The 13,397-nt window shown below is 45.7% G+C and overlaps 1 protein-coding gene across 1 annotated transcript in view; it reads left to right on the forward strand.

Annotated features, from left to right (window-relative positions):
• The window catches only part of LOC126195269 (caseinolytic peptidase B protein homolog), an 87,855-nt gene that overhangs the window by 39,939 nt on the left and 34,519 nt on the right, over positions 1-13,397 (forward strand). Inside the window, exon 6 of the mRNA XM_049933798.1 lies at positions 6,558-6,736. Within this exon, the coding sequence (XP_049789755.1) occupies positions 6,558-6,736 (179 nt within the window). The remainder of the gene's footprint in view (positions 1-6,557; positions 6,737-13,397) is intronic.

Raw genomic sequence — 13,397 nt, forward strand, 5'->3', positions numbered from 1 at the left:
GACCGAGCGCTGCCACACGGCAGGTCTAGAGAGACTTCCTAGCACTCGCCCCAGTTGTAGAGCCGACTTTGCTAGCGATGGTTCACTGACAAAATACGCTCTCAATTGCCGAGACGATAGTTAGCATAGCCTTCAGCTACGTCATTTGCTACGACCTAGCAAGGCGCCATTATCATTTGCTATTTATCTTGTGATACATGTACCGTCAGACCGATGTTCACCAATTATGGATTAAAGTTAAGTATTCCAGAAGCTACGTACTTTATTTGCTAGTATCCATTACTTGACCTGTTCCAGACCTCACGCCAGCCTGCGTGAGCTTAAATGCGTGCCTTTTGGCTTCCTCCAAACCCCGTGGATTGGCTCCTGCCAATTCATAACACACACCACCAACCGTTTTTCTGCCCTGGACTCCGCAAACTGACAGAATAAGACTGCCGATGCTTCTGTAGACCTCATGCAGCAGGATCCTCGTGCCTCTGTGCCCTGTAGCAGCGAGTCTACGAAGCTTGGCACTTGACAGCTGCTGGGGTGACACCCCTTCATTTTTTCTTTGTCATGACTGTCCTCCAATGGAATGTTTGCCGCTTTCAAGCCAACAAAGAGGACTTAAGTCTGCTCTGAGAATCACAGCATCCACTTGTACTCTGCCTCTAGGAAACAAAATCGCGTCCTCACGACTGCTTTGAGCTCTCACATTTCTTCCCGGTCCAGTTTGACCTTCCTCCAGAGGAAGGCATTCCATCTCATGAGGGTGTCATGCTGCTCATCTGTGATGACGTCCATTGTCAACCCATCTCCCTGACTACCCAGCTCCAAGCTGCTGCAGTCCGCATTTTTCCTCCTCACTTGACCTTTTGCCTTTGTACTGTTTACATCCCTCTGTCATTCGTTGTGACCAGGGCAGACTTAACTTCATCTTATTGGGCAGCTCCCTCACCCCTCTACTGCTTGGTGACTTTAATGTGCACTATACCCTTTGGCACTCGCCCAGAACTGGTCAGTGAGGTGCCCTCTTGGCTGACCTTCTCAATCAACTTAATGTCATCTGCCTTAACACGGGAGCACACGTGTTCCTTTCAGACTCAACTCACAGCTATTCCCATGTGGACCTATCCTTCTGCAATGCCTAGCTTGCCCATCATCTCAAGTGGTCCATTCTCTCTGACACATATGGTACTCGAGCGACCATTTCCCTTGTGCCATCCAATTGCTGATCCTACCCCACCTACATGCTCACCCAAATGACAGCTTTCTAAGACCAACTGGAGGCTTTGCTATTTCCTATAGCAAATAAGCTAACTGGATCTCACTCACTAGTTCTTTTAACAGTTCCACTTCCTCTTCCATCATGTGGGCCAACCTGCGGTGGCTCTCTGGGATCAATGTCCATTTCCCAATTTCCATCCTGACAGTAGCAGATGATGTCATAGTGGACCCTATTGCTATCTCCAATGCCTTGGGCTGCCATTTCATGGATATTTCGAGCTTCTCTCATTATCACCCTGCCGTCCTCCATCAGAAATGAGTGGAGGTGGTTCAGGTGATACCCTTCTCTTCCCAGAATAGTGAGTGCTACAATGCCGCCTTTACTATGAGGGAGCTAGATCATGCTCTCACCTCATCCCGATGCTCCGCACCAGGGTGAGATGATTTTCACATTCAGATGTTGCAGCACCTTTCTCTTGTGGGCAAGCACGTTCCCCCTCATATGTACAATGGCATCTGTGCGGAGGGCATGTTTCCCAGACACTGGCATGAGGCCACTGTCATACCCATAACTAAGCCCAGTAAGGACAAAGGCCTTCGTTCTAGCTACCATCCCAGCTCTTTCACCAGCTGTGTTTGCAAGGTGATGGAACGTATGATTCATGCCTGGCTGGTATGGTGGCTTGCGTCTTGCAATTTACTAACTGTTGCACAGTGTGGATTTAGATCGCGCTTTTCTGCGGAAAACTGAGACTTTGGCCATGTTTATCAATTTGGAGAAAGCTTACAACACCTGCTGGAGGACTGGTATCCTCCGAACTGTCTACACGTGGGGCTCCCCTGGCTGCATGCCCTGTTTCCTTCGCCAATTTTTAAAAGGCTTTGTTTTCAGGGTATATGTAGATACTGCCTTGTCAGACACCTTTATCCAGGAGAACAGTGTGCCTCAGGGCTCCATCGTGAGTGTCGTCCTCTTTGCTATTGCCATTAATCCTATAATGGCCTGTCTCCAGCCGGGCATCTCTGGCTCTCTTTCTGTTGACAATTTGCCATCTATTGCAGTTCTCCATGGACATGTCTCATTGAGCAGAGTCTTTAGCGATGTCTCAATCCTCTTTATTCATGGAGCATCAACAATGGCTTTCGTTTTTCCACTAACAAAACAGTTTGTATGAATTTCTGGCGGCACAATTGGTTTCTCCCACCATCTGTATGTCTTTGACCTGTTGTGCTTCCATTTGTTGAAACTACAAAATTCCTGGGGCTCATGCTCAATAGGAAACTTTCTGGATACTCCCATGTGTCTTACCTAGCAGATCCGTTCAAAACTTGAGTGTAGGTATTTCATTTATGCATCAGCACGTCCGTCCATGTTACACCGTCTCAATACTATCCACCATTTAAGAACCTTCAACATCGGAGCACGTCAGCAATCGTTGATTAATATATTAAAAAACTAAAAACCTGCCTCGATTGCGAAAAAAGCACCTAGTGTTAAGCCAGGTTTCGGCGTAGATAACTACACCTTCTTCAGAACAACAATTAAACCCACAAGTGCCTAAGAAGACCTTTGTCAATGATTGAAAGAACACCATAGCTATACATTTATAAACGAAAATGAAAAGGAAAACACAAATAGTACATATGTACAAAGTCAAAACCACTACTTAACTTAATAGTGTGCGCTCCACCTCACACCGGCCTATGTTCGATGGACCATGACCCGCCATAAACTGCAGCTACAAATGGTCGCTCACTTACAGGCCCATCCCGCTACCTGTGCACATGCGCAAGACAAGGGAAGTTACTCAAATGCGCATGTGCGTACGAATACGAGAAAGTTTATACATGGGTCGGGGCTAAATAGCCCATATATTCCCAACCGTGGATCAATGTATATCAAAAAATGGAATGGATAGAATAAGTGACGAGCTAAATAGGAGATGAAACCTAAAAATAACCGCACACAGTTGCTTATGCTAGGAAAGAAACATATATGGAGCTACCTATGACAACAGGAGGAACTCTTAAAAACTATACCTAAAGCCAGTAGTTAGCCTGGGAGAGGGGGGGGGGGGGGCTGAGGGGACGTAATCTAAAGACATCATGGTAATAAAGATATAGGGATAAAACGTAATGTGTTCAAGGGGTTAAAATCACCTTCATCGTAAAAGGAAAATGAGGATAAAAAGAAAGAAGATGATCAGCTTGACCAACCGTGCTCGCCAGTCAGCGCACGCATGTGAAAATCCCCAGATCATCAGATTTACAAGTATGAAGAACAAATTAAAGGTGCGAAACCTTCAGAAAAATTTTCTGTTTCTTAGTAGGAGTTGGTCATTAAGGATATTATCTTTAACATGTTGCAGATGCTTAAAGATCTGCATTTCTTCCAAAACATCCAGTTTTAAGCCCTTAACCTATTAAGTCTTCACCCTAGGGGATACATTAGATGACAAACAAGTGGCAACGATATCTGTCCCTTACATAGGCAATATAAGTTACAAATTGGGGCGTTTACTCACAAGGGAACCTCCCCATCGCACCCCCCTCAGATTTAGGTATAAGTTGGCACAGTGGATAGGCCTTGAAAAACTGAACACAGATCAATTGAGAAAACAGGAAGAAGTTGTCTGGAACTGTGAAAAAAATAAGCAAAATATACAAACTGAGTAGTTCATGGGAAGATAGGCAACATCAAGGACAATGGGAACACAGGTGCGCCGTGGTCTCGTGGTAATGTGAGCAGCTGCGGAACAAAAGGTCCTTGGTTCAAATCTTCCATCAAGCGAAGAGTTTAATTTTTTATTTTCAGTTTATGTGACAAACTCTTATGTTTTCATCACTTTTTTGGGAGTGATTATCACATCCACAAGAAAACCTAAATCGGGCAAGGCAGAAGAATCTTTTTACCCATTCGCCAAGTGTACATGTTAGGTGGGTCGACAACATATTCCTATCATGTGACGCACATGCCATCACCAGTGTTGTATAGAATATATCAGATGTGTTTTCCTGTAGAGGAATCGGTTGACCTATGACCTTGCGATCAAATGTTTTCGGCTCCCATTGGAGAGGCATGTCCTTTCGTCTACTAATCGCACGGTTTTGCGATGCGGTCGCAAAACACAGACACTAAACTTATTACAGTGAACAGAGACGTCAATGAACGAACGGACAGATAATAACTACGCAAAAATAAAGTAAGTAAAATTTTCACTCCAGGGAAGACTTGAACCAAAGACCTCTCGTTCTGCAGCTGCTCACGCTACCACAGGACCACGGCACTCCTGAGCTCACATTGTCCATTATGTTGCCTATATGGCCTATGGACTACTCAGTTTGTATATTTTGCTTATTTTTTCACAGTTCCACACAACTTCTTCCTGTTTTCTCAGTTGATCTGTGTTCAGTTTATCAAGGCCTATCAACTGTGCCAACTTATAACTAAATCTGAGGGGGGTGCGATGGGGAGGTTCCCTTGTCAGAGCCCATAATTTCAGTTGCCTATTCTACTAATAATAGTTTACATAGGAATTTAATCCACTCCTTGCAGAATAAGAGCAATAAACTTTCCCAATCAGGAGTATATAAAATTACATGTGGGGATTGTTCAAAATTTTACATCGGGCAAACAGGATGAGCTCTGGGTCTCAGGTATAAAGAGCATATTCCTACTAGAAGCAGTGACGGTACTAAGGGCTCTACTTAGGTGGAACACCTTGTGCAAATGGCTCATGCGCCGAGCCCTCCAGTTAATATCGAGTTACTTCATGCCGAGGTTAAGGGCTTAAAACTGGATGTTTTGGAAGAAATGCAGATCTTTAAACATCTGCAACGTGCTAAAGACAATATCCTTAACAACCAACTCCTACTAAGAAACAGAAAATTTTTCGAAAGTTTTGCACCTTTAATTTGTTCTTCATACCTGTAAATCTGATGATCTGGGGATTTTCACATGCGTGCGCTGACTGGCAAGCACGGTTGGTCAAGCTGTTCATCTTCTTTCTTTTTATCCTAATTTTCCTTTTACGATGAAGGTGATTTTAACCCCTCGAAGAACACCTTATGTTTTATCTGTATATCTTTATTACCACGATGTCTTTAGACAAGTTTTTTGTAACTTACATCATGTATTTGTACGTGATTGTTCAAATGGCTGTTTTTTTATTGGCGTATCTCCCTAAGAAAAGCACATGTCTTACATTCATAGTGAAAGAAACTAAGAGCTCTGTTTGTGTGTGCGGCTCTGTCACAGCTTCATTGAAATAGCTTTCAAATATCATAATAGCTACAGCTTATCTTACAGTAAATGAAATTTCAGTGTTTCATTGCAGGAAAAGGGGGTATTAACTTTCAGAAAACTTTAAAATATATATTTTGAACTTATTGTACCTAAGTAAGGTAAAGCTGCAATCAGGCCAAAGTGCTATACTAGGCATGGTTCTATTGAAGATGGTATGCCATTGCCTTCCAAACATTTGAAGTCATCTACAAGAAGAAGGAAGGAAGGAAGATTGGGTGTAACATCCCATCGACATCGATGTCATTGGAGATGGAGCAAAAGCCCTGATTGTGTCAAGGATCAGAAAGGAAATCGATGATGCCCTTGTAAGGGAACCATCCCAGCATTTGCCTGGAGCAATGTCGGGAAATCACAGAAAACCTAAATGTGGATGTCTGGACACAGGTTTTAACTGTCATCCTCTTGAACATGGGTCCAGTGTGTAGGAGATTCTACAGTTTAATAGCATATACCCCCAAACCAAAACACAATTAAGTTTGGTACCTGTGTTGGAATGACACTTAGCCAGCAATCCACACATTAGAACTAGGAAGAAGAAAATAAACAGTTAATGTTTAGCAAAATGCAATGACTTAAATCAGCAAAGCAGATTTATAGCGAAAGCAGGAGAATTTATAGGGTTGTAAACATTTATTGTATCTTTATTGATCTGCATTACCAAGTTCTCAATATAATGGACAAAAATGGATAATATGTCTACAGGCTGTCACAATGAGAAATATATGATGATCTGATGGACTAACATGTTAATTGATGACATACATGTAAAACACTCAAGAATATTTTTGTTGATTTCAGCTCACTGTCTTCATTGTGACTTTCTGTAGAATAATTTATCCATTAATCCTTTTCGTGCAGTTTTTCTGTGCAGTAGGAAAACAATAGTCATACCATTGTCAAGTACAACTGGGTGTACACCATGTGCAGTGATGCAGACTTAAATATTTCCAGATCAGATTCATTCACATATGACAAAAGTGTGTACATGTGTGTGGGGGTTCCAGGTGCAGACTTCTTAAATTTTGTACTATTGTCATTGCAGCTATTCGTCGGAAAGAGAATGGTTGGGCTGATGAAGAACATCCACTAGTGTTTCTCTTTCTTGGCTCCTCTGGAATTGGCAAAACTGAATTAGCCAAGCAGCTTGCAACATACCTGCATCGTGGGAAACCAGGAGGGTTTATTCGTCTAGATATGTCAGAGTATCAAGAAAAACATGAGGTTTGTACTTGCCCGAACATTTTGAAATCAAGCTTGTGCTTTTAGAAACTCATTTTATCATACTGTTGATTTTTACTTTTGGTTCTATAAAGTATACGTATGCAGAACTAAAATAGTTTTTAACTAATTGTTATCCATAGGGAAGAAGTATCAGAGAAAGATTAACCTACAAAATAAATAGCACATTACACCTGTTTTTTAACTGTATTATAAACTATAAATCTGATTTGAACAATGGGAAATCCAGTATGGAGTGGAACAATATTGTGAAAAGGAAAGTGGCTACTCACGATATAGGAGAGATGCTGAGTCTCAGATAGGCACAACAAAAAGACTGTCATAAATAATAGCTTTCGGCCAGTAAGGCATTCGTCAGAATTAGACGCCAGACACACACCTACACACTCATGCAAACGCAACTCACAAGCTCATTACTGCAGTCTCAGGCAACCGAGGCTACACTGTGAGCAGCAGCGTTGGTGGATCATGGGATTGGCTACTTGGCAGGGGTAAGGAGGAGGCTGGGGTTGGGAGGGGGAGGCATTGTAGGGTAGACATGGCAGACAGACGTGCTGTTGGGGAGCGCGGAGGGACGAGTTGGATAAAAGAGGGTAGGGCAGCTATGTGCAGTCAGGAGGTTAGACGGAGGGAGCGGAGAGGTGTGGAGGGGAAGGGGAGGATAGCGGAAAAGGAGAGAAGTAAAAAGACTGTGTGTGATAGAGGAATGAGGGCTGCATAGTGCTGGAATGGGAACAGAGAAGAGGCTAGATGGGAGAGGACAATGACTAACGAAGGTTGAGGCCAGGAGGGTTATGGGAACATAGGATATATTGCAGGGAAAGTTCCCACCTGCATAGTTCAGAAAAGCCCATTCAACAGCAACAGGGTGGTCCTCTTGTTTTGTGGCCACTGTTTGTCGATGGTTGTTCATGCAGACAGACAGGTTGTTGGTTGTCATGCCCACATAGAATGCAGCACAGTGGTTGCATCTTAGCTTGTAGATCACATGACTGGTTTCACAGGTAGCCTGAGCCATGAGGTAAGGGGTTGGGAGCAGGGGTTGTGTAGGGATGGACGAGTATATTGTGTAGGTTTGGTGGACAGTGGATTACCACTGTGGGAAGGGTATGGCAAGTCTCCCCTGACCTGCCATTCTGGGTGACTTTCCCAAAATCTACCCATTTTCCTAGACCTCTTCAGTCCGTTTCCTTCACCCTTCTTACTTCCCATTCAACTTTTATGCCTGAAGAAGGAGCCACTGGCTCCAAAAGCGTGCCAGTCACAACAGTCTTTTATTTGTGTTCTGCTGCCGCTGGTTGGTAGATTTTGTATCTACCCAATTAAATAATTTCATCAGTAATTGATTGTTTTAGTTATCATTTTCTGATCATCTTGATCCTCACTTGATGTCAATCGCCTCAGCGTCCACCCAGATGGGCTCTCAGCAAAGCTGATTAGGATGCCTTTACGTCTGCCATTGCCCTTAGCACCCCACCACATGAAGGTATAAGTGGGGCTGTTCAGAGAGCAACTACAGCCATTCTATCAGCAGCTGACTTAGGTAGCAATCTGCTATTTGTCAGGACTTTCCCATCAGGAGATGGTATCTTGGTGGTCCCCCAAAATCACTGTGGCCATTACAGATTGCAGACAGGTGCTAAAATGCCGTAAGTGACATATGTCGATGGAGCAACTCATTGTCTTTTAAATGGCTCTGTGCCTGGGTCTGCCACCTCATAAAATGTCAAGAACTAAAATACTGAGAACAGTATGTTGCTACTGTTGGCTGGTGTAGCCTTCTGTCCCGGGTTTGAGCAAAGGTTCAGTGCCTCATGTGGACACCAGTCCCTCGCAGGTGTACCTGGTATCTGTCTGAATGGTGTTGTCTACACTGACCCAGGCCCGGTCACCGAACATTTTGCTCTGCATTATGTTTGAGCCACTGAGCCTCCGTGTTTTATTGGTGAGAAACTGTAATTGTCCTGGTACTGAAACTGGGTAACCCCCCCACCACCACCACCTCTCTCCTTGAGATGGACAGCTATCACCCAATTAGTCTCACTGGTGTTCTCTGCAAGCTGCTCGAAGTTGTGGTGAGCTGGCAGCCTTTTCAATAAACTGATTTCATGAACACGTTGCTGATTTACCAGCACATCCTGTAATTGTTTGATAAACTAATCCCAGGAACTGATCACTCTGCCCCATTAGAACTCATGACTATGCTCCCTTCACCTTCACTTTGGGCTAATGTCTCTTTAGCATTGAAATGTACTGGCTTGATAGGGTTACCCTGAAGCTACCTTCAGTAAACAGTCAATGACAGTCTTAAAAATACTGTATGTTCACCAATTAATAAAACTGGAAATATGCTAACCCTCCTGTATTCACTCCTTACTATCTTTTCAAAAAAATTTGTGAAAGTGACCTGTGATGGAATAGAGACTCATTAATCTGAGCAGGACTTGACTGCTTCTCCGTTTGGCTTTCATAAAGACTTATCCACAGAGAAAGCAATGAAAGACCTCACAAACAAGTCCTGGCAGAACTAAGCAAGAAAAATTACCCTGTTGATTTATGCTATGACCTTGCCAAGTCTTTGGCCATTTGGATCACAAAATTGTACTTGAGAGACTAAAGTGTTACAACATTAATGGCATCTGTTTTACAAGGATGGAATCTTACCTCTATAACAGAAACCAAAGGTCACACTCACAAACTGTGTTACACACATGGACTCATCTCAAAATAGAGGAATGTAACATGTAGAGACCCACAAGGTTTAGTAATGGGTCCGCTGTTGGTCTTATCTGATGTAAAGTTCACTTACCCCCCCTCCCTGCATGTCCGAGGATTAAAATAGGCCTGAGGTATTCCTGCCTGTCGTACGAGGCGACTACAAGGAGTTTCACATGTTTCAGCCTTTATGTGATGGTCCCCTGTAGGGTTTGACCTCCATTCTTCAAAATTTTCCTGGAGACCGAGCCAATACCTTACAAGGTGCATCTTGTCCATCGTGCATTGAGATCTTTAGCCCATGTTCTCATTGTTGCATTGCAGTCCTGCCCATTCTCCATCTCTTAAGCGAGAACTCCTTCCTGCGTGCATTTTCCATCATGCACTATGCATGGTCATGGACTTCTTTGCACCTGATATCCAGCACAGTAGCCAGTCCGTTGTGGTGGGGCCGCCATGTACCCTGTTCATTGTAGCCCCCTGACCACACAGGGCTCGCTCTGCTGATGCCTGTGCTGTTAACTCCCCATGTATGCCTAGGGGTAGATGCCCATCCCCCTGGAGCATCGGGACTCCCGGCAATGGCCATCCTGCCAGTGACCTTTGCTGCGGCTGGGTGGCGCCCGTGGGGAGGGCCCCTGGTCGGAGTGGGTGACATCAGGGCGGATGACACATGATGAAGCGTAGTCCATCTCTTGCTGGTGGTGAAACACCAGCAGTCTCTAAGCGATCACGAGCTCAATTCAACGCACAGAAGTACGACCCCAAATCATTCCCCTCCATGGCCACACCATGGGAGGAACATCAGGCCAAGGATGGCAGCAGATCTTATGTGCACCGGTACCTTGTATGTTCAAGAGCTGATGGGGAATCTTTCATGACAATGAAGCCTCACATTTTTGTTGAGCATTTAGAGGACAAGCTCGGGGAGGTGGAGACCTTGTTCAAAATGAGATCTGGGTCAGTCTTGATCAAAACAGCATCCTCTGCCCAGTCACGGGAGTTACTCGCTTGTGACCATCTGGGGGATGTGTCTGTAATCATCACGCCTGATAAGAGCTTAAAAATGGTCCAGGGTATCATATTTCACAGAGACCGTCTTTAACTGTCCGACGATGAGCTGCACGCCAATTTAGAGCAGCAAAGTGTACATTTCATCTGGCGTGTCCAGCGGGGTCCGAAGGATAATCAGATTGCCACCGATGCCTTCATCTTGGCCTTTGAGTATGATACATTGCTTAAGAGGTCAAGGTGATGGTCTACCATTGTGATGTAAAGCCCTACATCCCTCCCCCCGGTGCGGTGCTTTAAGTGCTGGAAGTTCGGCCATACGTCTTCCCACTGTACTTCCAGCATCACATGCCGAGATTGTGGACACTCATCACATCCCAATACTCCATGTGCCCCACCTCCCATCTTAGTCAACTGCGGAGACCACCATTTGCCTTGCTGGCTGCAGGATTCTCCAGAAAGAAAGGAAAATCATGGAGTACAAGACCCTGGACAGACTGACCTACACTGAGGCTAAGAGAAAATTTGAACGCCTGCATCCTGTGTGTAAGACATCTTATGCCGCTGCTACAACAGTTCTGGCACCTTCAGCTCTGCCAACCCATGTCACCTCTCAGAGCCAGAAGACTACACCTGCCCCCTTGATGGGGGCATTTCCCTCCCTGTTGCTGCTGCATCACCTACTTCAGGAGCAAACACCTCCCCCCCCCCCCCCCCCAACCATCGGGAGCTTCTCTTGCTAGGAAGGGGTCCCTTGGGTTGCTCCCTTCCCAGGTTTCTTCTAGTGGTAAAGACGACACCTGCCAGTGGCTGAAGAGCCCAAAAGCAGCTGGTCGTAGGGCTTCAGCTCATCCTCAGTCCCGGAGACTGAGCCAGTGAAGTCCTCCCAGCCCGGGAAACCCAAGGAGCAGCAAGATCAATCAAAAAAGAAAACCCCCAAATACAAAGGAAATTGTGGTGGCACCCACACCACCGCTACCTACTAGCTCTGCGGCTGAGGATGGGGTAGCGATTTTGACATCCGCTGAGGACCTAGATCTTGCCAGACCCTCAGACACAATGTATATAGACTGCTCAGGCAATAAATCAGTGGCAGCAGGTGACTCTGAGGCATAAACTGCCTCATTGAATGTTCCATGCCTTCCCAGTCTCACGATGATATCCTCCAGTGGAATTGTGGCAGTTTTTTCCAACGCCTGTCTGAGCTACGGCAACTGTTAAGCTTTACACCTGCTATCTTCATTGCCCTCCAGGAAACCTGGTTCCCAGCAATGCAGACCCCTGCCCTCCGCAGCTATAAGGGATATTACAGGAACCGTAGTGACTATAATCGAGTGTCAGGTGGAGTTTGCTTTTATGTCCTAAACTCGGTCTGTAGTGAACATGTGCCCCTTCAAACCCCTCTTGAAGATGTGGCTGTCAGAATATGGACGACTCAGGAAATAACTGTGTGAAGCGTATATGTTCCTCCAGATGGTGCAGTACCCCTGAATGTATTAGCTGCACTGATTGATCAACTCCCTAAACCTTTCCTACTTCCGGGAGATATTAATGCCCATAACCCCTTGTGGGGTGGTACCATGCTTACTGGCTGAAGCAGAGATGTCGAAACTTTACTGTCGCAATTTGACCTCTGCCTCTTAAATACTGGGGCTGCCACACATTTCAGTGTGGCTCATGGTAGTTACTCGTCCATTGATTTATCAATTTGCAGCCCAGGACTTCTCCCATTTATCCACTGGAGAGCACATGGCGACCTGTGTTTTAGTGACCATTTCCCCATCTTCCTGTCACTGCCTTGGCATCTGGCCCATGGACGCCTGCCCAGATGGGCTTTAAACAATGCGGACTGGGGAACTTTCACCTCTGCTGTGACTGCTGAATTCCCCCCCTGCTGTGACTGCTGAATTCCCCCCCCCTCCCCCCCCCCCCCCCACACAGTGTAAAATCGATGTGATGGTTGAGCGGGTGACTAGCACAATTGCTTCTGTGGCAGAAAATGCGATCTCTCGCTCTTCAGGGTGCCCGAGGCATAAGGCAGTCCCTTGGTGGTCGTCAGAAGTTGCTGAAGCAATTAAGGAGCGTCGGTGAGCTCTACAGCGGCATAAGCAGCACCCTTCCCTGGAGCAACTCATAGCCTTTAAACGGCTCTGTGCCCGTGTTCTCTCCCTTATCAAACAATGGAAGAAGAAGTGTTGCGGGAGATGAGTCTCCACCATTGGGTGCCACACGGCACCTTCTCAAGTCTGGGCAAAGATCAGATGTCTTTTCAGGTATCAGGCCCCAACAGCTGTCCCCGGTGTTACCATAAATGGCGAGTTATGTACAGACGCAAACGCAATTGCCGAGCACTTTGCTCGAGCCTCTGTGTTGGAGAATTACCTCCCAGTCTTTTACACACTCAAATGGAGGCTGGAAGGGAACGTCCTCTCATTCACTACATGCTGCAGTGAATCCTATAATGCCCCATTTACAGAGTGGGAGCTCCTCAGTGCTCTTGCACATTGCCCCGACACAGCTCCTGGGCCTCATCGCATCCACAGCAGATGATTAAACATCTCTCATCTGACTACAAGCAACATCTTCTCGTCGTCTTCAACTGGCTCTGGTGTGATGGCGTCTTTCCATCGCAATGGCGGGAGAGCAGCATCGTTCCGGTGCTCAAACCCAGTAAAAACCCGCTTGATGTGGATAGCTATCGGCCCATCAGCCTCACCAACATTCTTTGTAAGCTGCTGGAACGTATGGTATGTCGGCAGTTGGGTTGGGTCCTGGAGTCACGTGGCTTGCTGGCTTCATGTCAGGGCGGCTTCCGCCACGGTCGCTCTACCACTGATAATCTTGTGTCGATCAAGTTTGCCTTCCAAACAGCCTTTTCCAGGTGGCAACACCTGATTGCAGTCTTTTTTGACTTACG

The sequence above is a fragment of the Schistocerca nitens genome, chromosome 7 (assembly GCF_023898315.1).
Source record: "Schistocerca nitens isolate TAMUIC-IGC-003100 chromosome 7, iqSchNite1.1, whole genome shotgun sequence".
NCBI classification, from domain to species: domain Eukaryota; kingdom Metazoa; phylum Arthropoda; class Insecta; order Orthoptera; family Acrididae; genus Schistocerca; species Schistocerca nitens.